We start from the raw sequence: 17717 nt of genomic DNA, 5'->3' as shown, positions 1-17717 counted from the left end.
GGAGACCGGCGGCGGAGGGGATAAGGAGAGATCGAGAGGAAGATGGAGAGGGAGAGGATTTCGGAATTAGATAATCGATAGCCCGATTCGAATTGAACCCGGGAACTTTATCGGGTCCGATTTGGATACTGCCATTCCCAAATCCGGAACCCGATAATAAACACCAGAATGATAAGGTTAATTTAAGAAAAAAAATCCCTGAACTTTGGGAGGTGTTGCACTAAACACCTCAACCATTTTTATTAGACAGTTATTACACATAACCCCGTGAACGTTTTTATTCCATGATATGTCAACAGAAAATTTCTTATTGATCCCCAAATTACCACCATATACTCTAAACATGTCATGTGACAAACACACAATGATAAAGATGAAAATTCCTTCTCAACCTCAAAAGAAATATCCTTTTATTAAAAAATACAAAAGGGTAGACTTTTTGGTACTAAGGGCATCTCCAACCCATCGCACCAAAATGGTGCAAATTTTGCACCAAAATGGTGTAAAAGTCACATCTAACAGTAAATCATCTCCAACCCATTGCACCATTTTTTGCACCAAAAAAGAATATTCTCAGTATCTTTCTTTTTATCTACTTTTATATGATTATTTTTTATTCCCTATATTTTTAACTATTTCAATAATTAACCCCACATATCAAATTTTATTTTTTCACATATTTTCCAAACAAAATGATTTATTATTTAAAAAATTAAACTAGTAAAACGATAAAATATTGTTTTATTAATTAAAATAACTTGATTGCTAAAATATTATATTTTTATTATTGATATTGCCAAAATATTACATTCAAGAACACAACAGAAAATAAAATACAAGAAAATAATTAAACATTAACAACAATGTAAAAATTACAAATTTAGTATGCACTTAACTATTTGAATTAGTGTATTCCTCCCATAGATGATCTATCAATGCATTACGAAACACAATATGGGCATCTTTATCCTTGATTTTTTCGTAACGTGCAATAAATTTAGTAAATCTTGTAGTTTCATCTGCTACCATATCAACTTCTGGTGTTGGTGCTTCCCCTCACTTCTTGAATTGGTGCATAAAGATCACGTCCATCCTCGATTATCATATTGTGCATAATAATGCATGCAGTCATTATGTCATGTAATACATGTTTTTTCCAAAAACGTGCTGATCCTGCCACGATTGCAAATCGTGATTGGAGAACTCCGAACGCACGTTCTACATCTTTTCTACATGCTTCCTGTTTCATGGCAAAATATTTTTTCTTCCTACCTTGTAGATCACGTCCATCCTCGATTATCATATTGTGCATAATAATGCATGCAGTCATTATGTCATGTAATACATGTTTTTTCCAAAAACGTGCTGATCCTGCCACAATTGCAAATCGTGATTGGAGAACTCCGAACACACGTTCTACATCTTTTCTACATGCTTCCTGTTTCATGGCAAAATATTTTTTCTTCCTACATTGTGGCTGTTGGATTGTTTGTACAATAGTAGCACATTTCGGATATATATCATCAGCTAAATAATAACTCATATTATACTCTTTTCCTTGAATAACATAGTGAGCGGGAGGAGCAATACCTTGAGCTAGGTTAGGAGAAAAGATTAGATGACTCTAGCACATTGATATCATTATTGGTGCCTGGCATACCAAAATATGCGTGCCATATCCAAAGATCATAATCTGCCACAGCTTCGAGAATAATAGTTAGTGACCCACTACGTCCTGTGTATTGCCCAGACCATGCTGTTGGACAATTTTTCCATTTTCAATGCATACAATCAAGACTTCCTAACATTCCTGGAAAACCACGTTTTTTTCTAATATAGAGTAGCCTAGCAATATCGTTAGTGTTAGGTGTTCGTAGATACCGCTCTGCGAATATTTCCATCATAGCACGACAAAATTTTGTCATACTTTCAATTGTTGTTGACTCACCTATTTTAACGTATTCGTCTGTAGCATCAGCTGGTAGACCGTATGCCAACATACGAAAAACAGCTGTTACTTTCTGTAACGGTGATAATCCCATTCTACCAAGTCCATCACTTCGTTGTTGGAAGTAATAGTCATGATCTTTCACTGCATCAACAATACGAAGGAACAAACTTCTTGACATCCGATATCGACGACGAAACATATCTTCTCCAAAACGTGGATTATCGGCAAAGTAATCTATGACCAAATTCTGATGCACATTTTCTCGATTGCGGTTGATCACTGCATGACCGTGAATCGAGCCACCATGGATCGGTTGGTAGTTGTGTTGACGTAAATTGTTAACGAGGATCATGTTGTTGTTGATGTACTCACAAATTACTTCTTCGGTTTCATCAATCTCTGCAATGATATTGGACAGAAAATTATCATCATCCGAAGATGAAGATGATGATAAGTATGATGGACCTCCAACATCGAAATTTATTTTTGAAGTAAGAAAAGAATGACTGAAGTATGCAGAAATGGAGAATAATAATTTTAACACAACAACGAGTAATTGTGTGGATGTACCTAATCTAGTATGCTATTTATAAAACTTTGCTTAGCTGTATACATTGAACAATGTGTAAAGTTGAGCTGATTTTAGGAAATGCTTTCTAGCTGTTATCAATTTGTCACAAAATTCAAATTTGCTTTTAGCTGTATATGTTGGACAATGTGTAAAGCTGGCCTGATTTCAAAAATTGATTCCCACTCGTATAAAGCTTTCACACAATTCAAGGAAAGTTGAGTTGTGTATACGTTGGACAATGTGTAAAGCTAACCTGATTTCAAAAAATGATTCCCACTCGTACAAAGCTTTCACACAATTCAAGGAGAGCTGAGCTATGTATACGTTGGACAATGTGTAAAGCTGACCTGATTTCAAAAATTGATTCCCACTCGTACAAAGCTTTCACACAATTCAAGGAGAGCTGAGCATGTGTATACGTTGGACAATGTGTAAACCTGACCTGATTTCAAAAATTAATTCCCACCGACAACATTGGATAATGTGTAAGGCTGATCAGTTTGTACAAAATGATTCAATTTCAAATGTTGACCACCGACAAATTCAAATTCAAATTCAAATTCAAACAAAAAAAAAACAAATTTCGATTGGCTATAAATAACATTCACAAATTCTACTTCAAACCACCCAATTCGAAGTATTTCTTCAAAGTATTTCTGATCTCCAAACCAACCGCTTTTTATAAAAAAATGTCTGTTCGATCAACTGGATACACGGTTACTGAAGATGTGCTCCTTTGTCAAGTATTCTTGGATATTTCTCAAGACCCTATTATCGGTAGAAACCAGTCTCGAGATGCATTTTGGTCTCGTGTGGAGGACAAATACAATGAACTTCGAGATCAGCATTTTGAGATGCGTACGAGCCGATCAATTCGTTCTCGAATGGAAATCATAAGTAATGAAGTAAGGAAATTGAATGCGTGCTTGAGACAAGTAGAGAATCTGAATCCAAGTGGTGCTTCAGATGAAGATATTGTAAGTATTCTATTAATTATCGTTTGAATTTTATTATTATTGTTGAAATACATAACTTGATGTTCACTATAATTTACAGTTAGTTCGAGCAAAGATGTTATTTATGCAAGAACCAAAGTACAAAAAAGGTTTCAAATTTGATCATGTCTGGAATATGGTTAAAAATTTCAAAAAATTCAAAGATGATGTCCCCACAGCAAGACAAGTTGGTCGAAGACAATCCCAAAGTGTGAACTTCGACTCGTCACAATCAGATAATCCCACTCCGGAATCTCCTATATCAACATCTCCTGGACTGTCATCATTTACTCCATCTGAACGACCTATTGGGGTAAAAAAAGCTAAATTGAAAAGGAAAAATGATGATCATGAGTCAAGTGTAGTGGACTCCATCGAGACCTCCAACAATCGACTTATAGACAGGTTAGACAAGGCGAGCTTGGACAGGCAAGTAGCGTTTGATATCGAACGAGAAAAGATAGCCATATATTATGCGTGTCAGTTTTTATATGTTATGTATTTCAGATATGTAATTTATATTTGAATTATGTATTAGGATTGCTCTTTATATTTCATGGGACTTCAAGGGTTGGGGTATTATCAAATTTTTATATGTCATTTTTTAAATTTTATAATTAATAATAATGTCTTTTAAATTTTAGCATTATTTTTTATTTTAAAAAATAATTTATTTTGTCCAAATTATACAATTGGGATAAAATTATAAAATTTAAATATTATTGGGATTGTTTTATACATTTAATAAAACAATTGGGGTCAAATTGTAAATACATAAAAGTATGAGGTTAAAAAAATAATAAATGAACAGTAATGCGATGATGAACAGTGCAACGCCAAATATGGCGTCGCGCTGTTCATCACTGCTAAAATAACGCTGCAAATGACGTTAGGTTGGAGACGTCTCGGAGCGGCAAAATGGCGTTTTGCCTCAAAATGACGCGGGGTTGGAGATGGTCTAAGGGTCTTTTTTTTTTGCCATGTGCTTGATAGGTGACATGTTTTAGATGATGGTGCTAAGTTGAGCGATTTAACGAGAAATTTTCAAGTGGTATTTACAAGAGTAAACAAGTTTACAGGGCTAAGTGCAATATCTTCTAAACTTTAGGGTGGTGGTTAAGAGGAAGAAAAAGGTTACAGTACGACAACCCCCAAAGTTTGGTCGGCCATCTCAAATTAACCTAACTTTTTTATAAATGTAAACTATTTATTCACGGTCATGTTTTATGTCTCAAGTGCATTCCCTTTTTTTCCCCTTCCAAACATAAGCTCATTGGATTCTGACTGTATCAAATATAAAAGTCGGAGCTAACTACAGTAGGATTTCATTATTACAATTGATTTGTTTCTTCAATATAGCCCTGTTATCATAATCCTGTTATCTGTTGATGCTGTATATGATGATAATGTTTAGGGGGGGGGGGGGGGGGGGGGGCTTATTAGCCCAATGCAACTATGAGGAAATCTCTAAGTAGAGATTTTTTGGCTCGAGTTCACAGTCAAGTAATCTACTTATCACCAATTCACATACTAAACCAGTCAATATCCAAAAGAGTGAAGGTATCTATAGTACAAGAACCTAGTGTTTCTAGTTAGCAAAATGGCACTATTGAATGAATTCCTAGAGAATCTTGTTTTCCAATTAAACCAACAGGAAAAAGGATGTACCAAAAGTAATAGTCTAATTAGCATTTTGCATGTCAATATGCATCTGATGATATCAGTGTCTAAAACTCATAACTAATGGTCAGCTTGGCAACGCTTTAAAACTGATCAGGGTTGACCCTGGTCCATTTTAGAGAGCATTCTTTTGATTGGTCTGGGCATTTTCAGCTCATTTTAGTTCAAACTTTGGTCTCAAAATTGATTTTGTTGTGAACCAAGAGCAAGGTGGTCCAAAACTAAACTGGTTCTTGTCATATCAAACTTTGCCCCCATTGTAGTTGAGTTACCAAATACACTTTAGATTTCTAAGGGTCAAGCGCACTTCAAAACATCAACAAGAAAACTAGTTGAAACAATGGCAAAATGTTGTATTACAAAAAAAATTAACTCTTGTTCTTGACCAAATACACTATTCTAAATTTCTAATAACTAAAGTGAAAAAAAAAAAAAAGTCAGTTACGTGTGTTCAAGGAAATGAAGCTCTCCACACAAAAAACAACTAGTAGCAAACGATTTGTTCTTATCTATGATCACTTGTTTTCCTTCCTTTTGGGGATCATAGTAAACCAATTTGTTGACGAACCTGTGTCCGACCTTAGTCAATAGTCTGTCATCTTCATCAATCATTAAAAGGGATAACACACGACTTTATGTTGCCATGCAAAGAGGATACATCAATATTGTACCGGTTCACCCTATGGCATTGGCGTAGCCAGGATTATTTTTTACCCTGGGCGAAAAATAAAGATGGTTTAAAACACCTCACGAGCGCATCAGAACGTCTTCCTCTGCATCGCCGACGACATGTTCGTCGCCCTCACCTTCCTCAGGGGAAAAAAAGAAAACATCCTCCTTAATTATGTATCAACACTGCTAGACTCATCCGAGAGTAATTTTTCAGGGTTGTGTGCCGATTTAATTACGCATCATAAATGATTAATTATCACAATAAATTCTCTTTCTTAGTCCTTGACATAATCTCTCTAGTTAACTATAAACTAATTCCAATCATTCTATGAATTCAGCTCAAATTATGTACCGACATTGCTATATATATATTTTCAAATCTTGCCCTGGGTAGCTGCCCAGGGCAAGGCTAATGTGGCTCCGCCACTGCCCTATGGCCTCTCTCGTAGTCCTTCAACATCTATAGATCCGTAGGCTTCCGTGAAGTGTTCCAGTATGCTCTGTGTTCTACGCATAGTTCTCCATTAAGACCTCTCTAAATACTTTAGTTTCTCTCAAAGTGAAGCTGCCTAATTGCCATGGAGCTTGAATTACTACCACTCTCCCGCTTGAGATCAAATCTCGACATATGCCTTCACTAGAATAATCAGGCATCAGATGAATGTGTTGGAATAGTAATATTATGCCCTTAAACGTCCAATATAAATTATGTAATATTCTTGTAATATTAATGGATTTAATTGTTGCACATATAATTTGGGTATCATTTTCTATAATTGTTATATATCCTTAGAAATTGTTTTATTAGATCATGCATTGTGATGTGTCACTTGCAACGTATAATTTGGGTATCATAATCTATAATTGTTATATATCTGTAGAAATTACTTTGTCAGATCATGCACTGTGATGTGTCAATTGCTTTGAGATATGATCTAACACAGAAATTTCTTAAACTTGTGCTTAACCTATAAATTTAACTACAAAAAGAAAATACAAGAAAATAAATCAATATTACCAAATAAAAGTGCAAGAAATTAATAAAAAATAAAAACATGAAAGCAAATATACTTTACAAGATATTAAAATAAATCTAATCTACCCAAAGAAAATAAAATTCTAAAACATTAATATCTAAGTAAAAATAAAAGAGAAAAAAGAAAACTTACATTGCAAGAGAGTTCTAGCCCCTTGAAGACAAATCTTCATCTTCATTTTCATCTTCGTCTTCATCTTCATCAACAAATAAAGAGAAGAAAAGAAAATATGAAGAGACAAAATATTCTATTATTAATTATAATAAAGTTACAATTTTAGAAGGTCTTCTCAATTAAGAGTAACCACCCTCTTCAAATAGAGTTTTTATAAAAAAATTCACACTCAAACCTCCCTCGTAATCTAACTCTATTTATAGCCTACAACAATGAATGAGAACCCTTGGATTTTGTTTGGAGAACAAAGATTAAACTCAGTTAGAAAATTATTTCTAATGCGAACCAATCGGTTTGCCGACCAATTGGCCAATCAGTTAACCAACCAATTAGTTTGCAATAGATTAATTTTTTTATTGATTTCTTGACCAGATTTCTTTACAGATCCGTGAGTTTTTTTAGCTTTCTTTTGTCTTCATATTTGGGCTTCAATAAATGACAAAAAAAAATTAGAAAATTGAATTCTTTTGAGTTTTTATTCATTAATTCTTTATTTACTTGCAAATTAAGACAAACATGTTATTAGTGATATTTTTATTTAAATAAAAAGATAATGAGTGTATAAAAATATAATAAAAATGTGATATCAAATACTCCAACACCTAAACTTTTGCTAGTTCTCCAGCAAAGAAAACGAAAATGAAAGAAAGAAAAGTTCTTACTTACTTTTACAGGAATCGCGGTTGTATTTAGCGCATACAACAAGTTTTTAAACCCCTAGATTATCCTAGTAGATGAGTTGTAGTCTCACAAGGCTTTGTAGTGAATATAGCTACAAAATTTGATGAACTTGTCAATTTAAAGAAGTTAGTGAATAATTAATTTACTTGATGTCTTTAAACAATCCAATTGTAGCTAGTTTTTACTCAAGAAAATATTTTTATATTTAACTCCAAAGTAAATCTCATAGAAAATATTTTCATTGTAGTTATACAAAACCAAGTTCAACTTAGAATTTTTAAGTCTTGAAAATAACATGCTAACTCTTTGTTTCAAATACTTTTCAAGTCTATTGATCAATTTATTTTTCAAAAATATATACAAATATAACTATAAATATAATTTTTGTTAGTGTATATATATATATATATATATATTATATATATATATATATATATATATATATATATATATATATATATATATATATATAATATATATATATATATATATATATAATATATATATATATATATATATATATATATATATAAGAAAAATGGATATGTTGGTACCAAGCACAAATTTTATGCTTTGTAGCGAGGTGTCATATTCTCATCCACTCATTCCAATTCTCAACTACTCCCCAACCTATGTGAATATGAGCCCGATTTTAATGAGTGGAGGGGAATATGCCACATCACTACCAAACACAAAAACTTGTGCTTGGTACCAAACATACCAATTTATATATACACACACACACACACCACACACACACCACACACACAACACACACACACACACACATCACACATATATATATATATATATATATATATATATATATATATATATATATATATATATATATATATATATATATATATATATATATATATATATATATATATATATTATATATATACTATATATATATATATATATATATATATATATATATTCTTAGTGATTTTGTTCTACTTTATTGGGCTTTCTAAGTGACCATTTAAGGAGTTTTGGGTCAATGGATGCTAACCCAATTGGGCTTACATCATTAAGTATGAAAAAACTCTTTGGGTTTAATCATTCGGTCAACTTAGGCTTAGTGAGATAGAATTACTTTAGAGTTTAAGAGAATTTTTATTGATGCCTATTTTTCATACTCTTCTTTTGCAAAGTTAGTTTTTCTAAATGTGTGTGTGTAGCTTGAAAAATATTTAGATCAAGACGACTTAAAGAATTATTTTCTACTCTAATCTAAGCATGGAAAAATTTTATTCATTTAATTACAAGTCAAAGTTAAGACTTTAGTGAAGTATACTACTTTAAAAATCATTTCTTAATAGATTTGTTTAGAGTTATCATAAAAGGTTAACTTGAGTATAAAACTAATTAAGAATTAGAAATTTTAAAATTTATCAAGTAAATTAATTATTAATAAACTCTATTAAGTTGGAAAGTGACAAACAAATTTGGAAAGAAAAGTGAAGAAAATGTATGACATAGGAAAAAGGAATAAAAATGGTAAAATAAAGAGGAAAATAACTAGTCTCCATCCCCACACCTAAAAACTACATTGTCCTCAATGCAAACTATATGATGAACAAATCAAAGCAGATGAGAAATTAAGAACTTATATTTGTTCAGTTGACCTAGAATAATGATGAAATGATAAAAATCTATAATTACATTTGTCATAAGGAGGATGAAGCCAAAATTTTCTTCCTTTTCTTCTTTTTTCATTTTTCATTTTTCATTTTTTTTAACTTTTTCATATCTTTTTTTATTTTTTCTTCTTCTTTTCTTTTTTTTTTCTCTTTTTCAAGAGAACAAGAAACTCTTAAATGAGAGAAGAATAAATTCTTTTTATTATTCTTATTATTACGAGACAAAAAGTAAAGATGTAGAATAAAAGATTAAGCATAAAAAGCTCTTACTCTATATTAAATCATATCCTATTGCTGAAAATTCTTTCCTGAATTTTAAAGAAGTCTAAAATGGTAAACTCAAAGATATGTTTAAATTCTGTACACTCCAAAGTTTTCAATAATTTCTGCAGCATTCAAATGTAGGTATGAATGGTGTTATGCATTTTTAAATTTTCAATGTTGATTAGACAAAAAGCAAGTCTCGGGTTTGAACTTAGGTTCCTCATTATTACAAGTTTGTCTTAACACAACTAGTTTTTCTTTCAAACCCAAGATTCATGGTTGAGGTATGAAAATATGGCTATAATTTCTAGAAACCTAAGGTCATCAGTAAAATGTTCTTCATATGAATGGTGTTATGCATTTTAAATTTTTAATGTTGATTAGACAAAAAACAAGTCTCATGTTTGAACTTAGGTTCCTCATTATTACAAGTTTGTCTTAACACAACTAGTTTTTCTTTCAAACCCAAGATTCATGGTTGAGGTATGAAAATATGGTTATTCTATAATTTCTAGAAATCTAAGCTCATCAGTAACATGTTCTTCAAAACTAAAATTAGAGAAACTTGTATCTAACATTGTTCCTTTATTCTGAAAGACCTGATCTAATTCTATTTCCTCTAGTATTTTTGGCTCCTCACCAAAGAGTTTCTCAAAACTCAGGTTTGACTCATTTTCTTTTTCAGAAAAAAACATGTCTTAAAGAATGAGTGATTTAATATTTGTTATTTCATTAGTTTTAAAAATTGGTTCAATATGGATTAATTGATTGGTATTATCCCTAATCCAAACTTGTATACACCAAAACAAAAAATTTGGATTTTTTTCTCTCTTTTTTTTTCTTTTTTAACTATAAGGGAAAAAATTCTTTAAAAAAAACAAAAGTTAGTTTTTTTTGTTTTTTAGAGACCTAAAATATTAATGAGAGAAGAAAAGAAGGATAAAAGGAAAATCTAATTAGAACAAATTAAAAACAATCATGCACTTTGAAACAACCACTCTTATTTCTAGGGTTAAGCCTAGACTCAACTAGACCAGCTCCTAACCAAAAACTCATTGAGTGAAAAGATTGAAGTTTACTTAGTTAGTTAGCCCGATAAGGATAGTACTGAAGAGAGGCCAAAAATCAATTAAGTATCTCTTTCCTTGGGGAGCACTTTACGTAACCCCTAAACTTGCATTAGACTCCAGCAAACTCAAGTAAACTTAAACAGGTTTATTTAAAACTTTCTTGTTCCTTAATGAGCTTGAGCCCATAGAGACCAACATCTAATGAGTTTTAAAAGGTTTGGATTTATGTGGTGAAAAGTTAGTGACTTGTGGGCTGAGGAAAGGGTGATGAGATCCCTCACGGTATCTTGATTAGGGGGTATTTTCCCTTAAGAGTATTTTTAAGTGTGTATCAAATCAAGACACTCAAATCACTTGGGTGACTGCCTACTTACTATATGTAATGTAACCCTGAATTAAAAGCAACTATAAATGATGAAAAAAGAAAAATATTTTTGTTTTGTTATTAAGGTCAATAAACAAATAAATAAATGTGAGAGAAAGAGCCTTTGTTTGGATTTATTATCTTGTTAGTAGTTATTTAAGTGGAGAGTAGATTTTATTAGGTCAAAAAAATTTATTTTATTAGATCCTAATTGTCTCTAATACGAAAAGCCTAACTAGAATGTGGAATAAAAAATACAAGAAAAGAAAACTTACATTTTCAAGCAAATCTTCTCTCTAATCTTCAACTTTCTCTTTCAAAGTTATTCCTTCACACTTCAACACACAAATCAAAGAGCCGAAATAGAGAAATTCCTATTACACGCACCCCCTGGCAACAATGCTAAAAATTTGATAGGAAATAAATAAAACCTAAGTTGCAAGTGCACAACTATTAAGTTATAGTATAAAAGATGTCGATTCCTTGAGCAAAGTGTTGTAGGAGATAATCAAATTGGTTTCTAAGCTGCGTGTTGTGTGGACAATTAAGAGTGACAAATGTGATTGTGGAGAGATAAAGAAAATGGGTGATTAAATGCAAATAAAACAAAACTAGATTAAGAGGGAAGAAGAAATTAGAAGAAAATAAGAAACAAATAAAGTGAAATCAAGAATAAAGAGGAAAATCACAAGTAAAAGATGGAGGAAAACAATTAGAGAAAAAAGGAATCTAGAATTGAATCCATTAGTCAATTTCACTTAGAATTTATAAACTATTCTTTTTTTATTATATTTTACTTTAGATTTATTAAAAATAGACTATCAAAGCATTAAAGGAAAGCATAACTTATCAAATTATCATCCAAGTAAAATTAACATTCATAAAAAGACTAACAACTAGATATTAATTATAGAATTCATAAGTATAACATATTAAACCATTCAAGATAAGCATAGATTATCAAATTCTTCTTCTACCGATTAATTCTCTAGTTGATTATGCTAAATATGATCATTTTAAGCATAAGAGACAATCCACAAATTATAAAAGAAATCAAACTAGTTTCATATAACTCTAGAATTTCTACAAGATTTTAGTTCCACATTATTAAAAAATAAAGAGGAAAAAAAATCTAAACTAGAGAACATGAAAGAAAGAGAATAAAATACAAGAAAAAAAATAAAAACCAACTACAAAAGTAGAATAAGAACAAACAAATAAGATCTAAACTATAAACATAAAAATAAATCTAACTACAAAAAGAAAATACAAGTAAATAAATCTATATTACCAAATAAAAATACAAGAAATTAATACAAAATAAAAATATGAAAGTAAATCTACTCCTCAAGGCATCAAAATAAATCTAATCTACCAAAATAAAATAAAATTTTAAAACATGAATATCTAAGCAAAAATAAAAGAGAAAAAGAAAAACTTAGATTGCAAGAGGGTTCTAGCCCATTGAAGGTAAATCTTTATCTTCATCTTCATCAAAAAATAAAGAGAAGAAAAAAATATGAAGAGGCAAAAATTTCTTTTATTAATTACAATAAACTTATAATTTTAAAAGGTCTTCTCGATTAAGAATAACATTTCTCTCCAAATAGAGTTTTTATAAAAAAAATTCACACTCAAACTCCTCATAGTCTATCTTTATTTATAGCCTACAATAATGAATGAGAACTCTTGGATTTTTCTTGTAGAATAAGAATTAAATTTTAGTCAGAAAACCGTTTTTGTTGTGAACCAATCGATTGACCTATCGGTTGGTTGATTGATTGGTCAATCGGTTGGCTGACCGATTAGTTTCTAATAGATTTGATTTTTTTATTGATTTTTTGACCCGATGTTTTCATGGATCCTTGAGCTTTCTTTTGTCTTGATATTTTGGCTTCAATAAATAGTAGAAAGTCAGGGAATTGAATTCTTTTGGGCTTTTATTCATTAATTCTTCACTAACCTGTAAATTAAGATAAAACATATTATTAGTGACATTTTTAATTAAAAATAGATAATAAGGGTATAAAAATAAAATAAAAATATGATTATCAAACTCCTGCCGTTAGGTGGTTTTGAAAAATATTTTTTAAAATTTATTTTCTTATACAAATTAAATATTTTGATGCTCCAAAATAATTTTTATTTATGTTTATGAGAATTGTAATTTAGGCATGAGCAATACGTGAATTGTCCTGCTCAAAAGAGTTGCCTAAAATAAATAATATTAGAGGGGACTAAATATAAAATATTATTTATAAATAATTAATCCCATATTATGGAAGAGCTTTTATGAACAAATGGTCGGATAAGGACTTGACTGTTACATTAAAATTATAAATATGATTAATAATTGGTTCTCGATTTGGGATCCAATTGGTCTTATTAATGTCATTAGAAGAGATATACATGCAATACAATTATATTTTAACTCTTAATTTTTATGAAAAGAGTATTTCATCCTTAATTGTTATGAAAAGAGTATTCTATCTTTAATTGTTGTGGAAAAAATATTCTATCTTTAACTATTATGGAAAGAGTTTTGAAAATTAAGAATTGTTTGAAATTAAAACCTATATATATAAAGCAAGTCTAATCCTATATATAGGGTTCATATGTAGCCTTATGAGATAAACAATACAGAATAAAAAAATAAAAAATTTAGAACCTATTTCTCAATATTTCTCATCTTTGATGACAGGTGGATTTCAATTAGAGGTTTTTTCTCTAAAGGAAGCTATTTCGGGATCTTTGGATGGATTATTGAAGACACTAGAAAACCATTTCACGTATTCATCTAATTTTTAATCAATTTTGATTAATAGTCATTATATGCATATTCTGCCTCGTTGTATGTCATGTTTCCAACAGAATGTACATGGCAACAACTGAGAATATTCAATTTTTACTGATGAGGTTGTTGATAAGTAGGAAGGAAAGAAATAGAAGCATATCAGCTAGAGACAAGTGGGCACGAAACCTTTCCAATATTAAAAGTTAAGAGCACGTTGGTTGCTGATGAAGTTTCTTTTCTTATCGAATGATCCTATGTGAAGTTCTCCATCATCGTTGGTGCCTAGAACTTTAGGCATTATGAAGAGGAGAGGGTTTTGTTTGGATCTCTAGCGATGAGATTCGCAAAAGATGGGGGTCTAATATTAAAGAATGTCATGATTTTGAAACTAAACAGAGCTTGAAGAGAGTGCACATGTGATGCTGTAAGACGATTTGAAAGATGATATCCATAGGAAGAGGAGAGGATCGAGCTCTTCGCCTTGATGATGCTTGACATTTTATGATGAGAATGTTTTTTCCCTTTCTTTCTTCTTCATCATTTTTAAGGAAGTGGTGAAGGAGGTGATTGGGTTTTCAATGACTGGATGGGTTGCGGTGGGCTCTATGATCCTAGATTTTTCATGCCAAGAGGATTTTATTTTTCCTTTCTTCCATCTTCTTCATCATCTTCTTTCTTTGAGTAATAAAAAATTATCCTTTTAGCAAATTCAATGACAAACATCATCTTCTTTTCTTCCTTTTAGTTACTAAAAAAGAATAGGCAAAGAGACGGATTGAAAAAAATAGAAGAGAAAAGAGAAGAGAGAGGGGCGAAGGAGATAATTTGTATTTCTGATTTTTTTTTAAAGAAATTCTATTTGATTTACTTTTTTTTGTTATGGTTAATTATGATTTTTGATTTTTTTTCAAATTTTATTTATTGTAGTTATGGTTAGTTATGATTCTGATGATTCCTAGCTTAGATGAGGTTAGCTCATGTTTCAACTTGTCATAAGTTAATAGATTAAGTTTAACATATATTACAAAATCTGATTTTAAGTAGCAAATTTGTCTAACTACATCTGAGAACAAATTTTTCTTATCTGAGAAGCGTCCAAACTTAAGGAGATTTTTTTAGTTTAACCCACTTTATATTTCTAAGAGTCAAGCGCACTTCAAAACATCAATAAAAAAACTCCTTGAAACAATGACAAAATGTTGAATTGCAAGAAATTAACTCTTGTTCTTGACCAAATAGACCATCCTAAATTTCTAATAAATAAAGTGAAAAAAAAGAAGTTAGTTACATATGCTCAAGTACATGAAGCTCTCCACAAGAAAAAAAGAAAGAAATAAACTAGTGGTAAATGATTTGTTCTTATCTATGATCACTTGGGTTCCTTTCTTTTGGGGATCATCGCAAACCAATTTGTTGATGAACCCGTTCTCAACCTTGGTCAATGTTCTGCCATCTCCATCAATCATTAAAGGGATAACATCCGACTTTATGCTGCCATGCAAAGAGGATACATCAATATTGTACTTTTTCACCCATTGGCCTCGTTGTAGTCCTTCAACATCTATAGATCCTTAGGCTTCCGTGAAGTGTTCCACCCTACTCTGTGTTCTACGCATGGTTCTCCATTGAGACATCTCTTGAATACTTTAGTTTCTCTCAAAGTGAAGTCGCCTAATTGCCATGGAGCTTGAATCACTGACCACTCTCCCGCTTGAGATCAAACCGTCATATGCCTTCACTAGAATAACTAGGCATCAGGTGAACGTACTTGTCAACAATTGAGAAATATTCATTTCTTACTGATGAGATTGTTGATGAGTGCGCATGAAAGGTACAAAAGCATATCAACTCGAGACAAGTGTTAGCACCCTAGAGGGAGGGGGAGTGAATAGGGTAAATGTTAATCTAATCTGATTTAATGCTAATTTAAAATTTACTAATGATATCCTAGCGATTTAGATATGGAACGAGATATATGCAAGAATAAACAATTAATCAAAATATGAAAACACAAACAAGAGAGATAGTACGCAAATAATCTAACACAAATACAAGCAAATGATCACGGAGTTCGGTCCTTCCGACCTACGTCTCCGCTCCCCATTTTCGGGGAGAACTCCACTATCTTAACGGGTTTTCGACGCTCACCCAAAATATTTACACATCACACTCGGTTTTCTAGCTCACCGAAAACTTTATAATCAATACTCTTGCAATCCCACTCTACAACCTCTAAGTGTTGGTCTCTAGCTCGTGTCTCCCTCAAGTGCTCAGATTTACAAGACTTTACTACCAACTCACTCCTCTTGGGACGACCCTATCTCTCACCACACACTCCTCTCGGTGTACAAGTGTATTACAAAGTGTATCCTCACAATGAAAGCTCTACAATAACTTATTCTCTAATATGGATGAGAACACAAGTAAGCTCACTCTCAAGGCATAACCTCACAACCCAAATATACTATGTATGAAAATACGAAAGCTTAATGGTTGTGTGAATATGATAAATAAAATGAATCTAAACTTAAATCTTATATTATATATATATATATATATAATATATATATATCACACACACACACATATATATATATATATATATATATATATATATGAATAAAAAATGTAAGTATGCTAGAAGATAAGTTTAGAAAAACTTCTCTAAGATTCAAGAGCGAGAGAGAATGAGATTGAAGCCCAAACACCAAAGAGATGATCTCCTCCTCTTGTAATCTCTTTTTGCATAAACTAAAACACTTTTAAAAACTTGAAACAAACTCTCAAAAACTTGTAAAACTTGTTCTAAACTTTCATGGCAGACAAATGAGAGTAGATGGCTTTTTATAGCCTCTCAAAACAGCCCAAAAAACCCATAAAAACACCTCAAAATTCCCAAAAACAAAAACTAGCCATTACTAGTCATTATAGGCTAAAAAGACACTATTAGTCGACTGATTACAGTGCGTTGATCGACTGACTACAGTGCATGTTGATAGATTTTGGCAGTTTCTGGAATTTTACGTTTCTAACTTTATAAAATTAATTAAAAAAAAGTAAATCAATTCCAAAAATCATGAAAGTTTGAGAGGAGTTTCTAGACATTTATATGAACATGTTAGAGAAAGAATTTTGGAAATATCGATTACCAGTTGAGAAAAATAATTATTTAAACATAGATATTATAGATTCTGAAAACTACTGAAATACCCGAATTTGTAAAATCAATTTAGAATAGTAAATCAACTCCAAAAATGATAAAATTTTGAAAAATGGTTATAAATATGCAATAAAATATCTTAGAAAAATAATTTTTCAATTTTCATTTCCCAATTGTGAGAACTCATCAGTTTTACAAAAACATGCACGGACATGTATATAAATTTCTTGACTTTTGACTATTGAGTTAAACAATGTTTTGAAACCTTATAAAATAATTTTATAGACTTAATAAATGATGTATATAATGATTGTTAAGTCCATAAACTAATAACTCAATATTTTTTCTAAATTGCTCAAAAACAAGAATTGTGTGTATGTGTGATATTGAGCTCTAAGTATAAACACACAAATATAAACCCTAAACTAATTTATCCAAACAATCATGATCTTCAAGTAAGCTCGTCTTGGTAAACTTTGCGTATGAAGCTTGAACTTGAATATGACTTAACGTGCAATGGCTTTATGTCGATTGTTTCTTCCATCCTCCAATAGATATGATCATGTAGGCTTAATCCAACCAACCTCCAACATTGTTATTTGTCTAGAATACCTAATAAAAAAACACAAACACTAGACAAATAATATTAGAAATT

The 17717-nt window shown here is 31.0% G+C and overlaps 2 protein-coding genes across 2 annotated transcripts; one reads left to right on the top strand and one right to left on the bottom strand.

Annotated features, from left to right (window-relative positions):
- Nucleotides 1602-2303, bottom strand: LOC109847785. The gene is made up of 2 exons (XM_020417025.1): nt 1949-2303; nt 1602-1756 (listed from the first exon to the last, which is right to left on the bottom strand). Exons 1-2 carry the CDS (start codon nt 2301-2303, stop codon nt 1602-1604), a joined length of 510 nt encoding a protein of 169 aa, XP_020272614.1.
- Nucleotides 3210-4931, top strand: LOC109847784 (glutathione S-transferase T3-like). Its single transcript, XM_020417024.1, has 3 exons — nt 3210-3499; nt 3579-3946; nt 4877-4931. Exons 1-3 carry the CDS (start codon nt 3212-3214, stop codon nt 4929-4931), a joined length of 711 nt encoding a protein of 236 aa, XP_020272613.1. The 5' UTR covers nt 3210-3211.

The sequence above is a fragment of the Asparagus officinalis genome, chromosome 7, assembly GCF_001876935.1.
Source record: "Asparagus officinalis chromosome 7, Aspof.V1, whole genome shotgun sequence".
Classification (NCBI taxonomy): domain Eukaryota; kingdom Viridiplantae; phylum Streptophyta; class Magnoliopsida; order Asparagales; family Asparagaceae; genus Asparagus; species Asparagus officinalis.
This window is presented reverse-complemented; position numbering and strand designations above follow the sequence as displayed.

What these genes read in the sequence shown, in the direction of transcription:
- LOC109847784 (XM_020417024.1), top strand. Translation starts at nt 3,212, where the DNA reads ATGTCTGTTCGATCAACTGGATACACGGTTACTGAAGATGTGCTCCTT. An exon ending in GTGCTTCAGATGAAGATATT is followed by an intron (nt 3,500 to 3,578) that starts GTAAGTATTCTA and finishes TATAATTTACAG; the next exon opens with TTAGTTCGAGCAAAGATGTT. An exon ending in GACAAGGCGAGCTTGGACAG is followed by an intron (nt 3,947 to 4,876) that starts GCAAGTAGCGTT and finishes TCTTCAATATAG; the next exon opens with CCCTGTTATCATAATCCTGT.
- LOC109847785 (XM_020417025.1), bottom strand. Translation starts at nt 2,303, where the DNA reads ATGATCCTCGTTAACAATTTACGTCAACACAACTACCAACCGATCCAT. An exon ending in AGACGAATACGTTAAAATAG is followed by an intron (nt 1,757 to 1,948) that starts GTGAGTCAACAA and finishes ATTGTCCAACAG; the next exon opens with CATGGTCTGGGCAATACACA.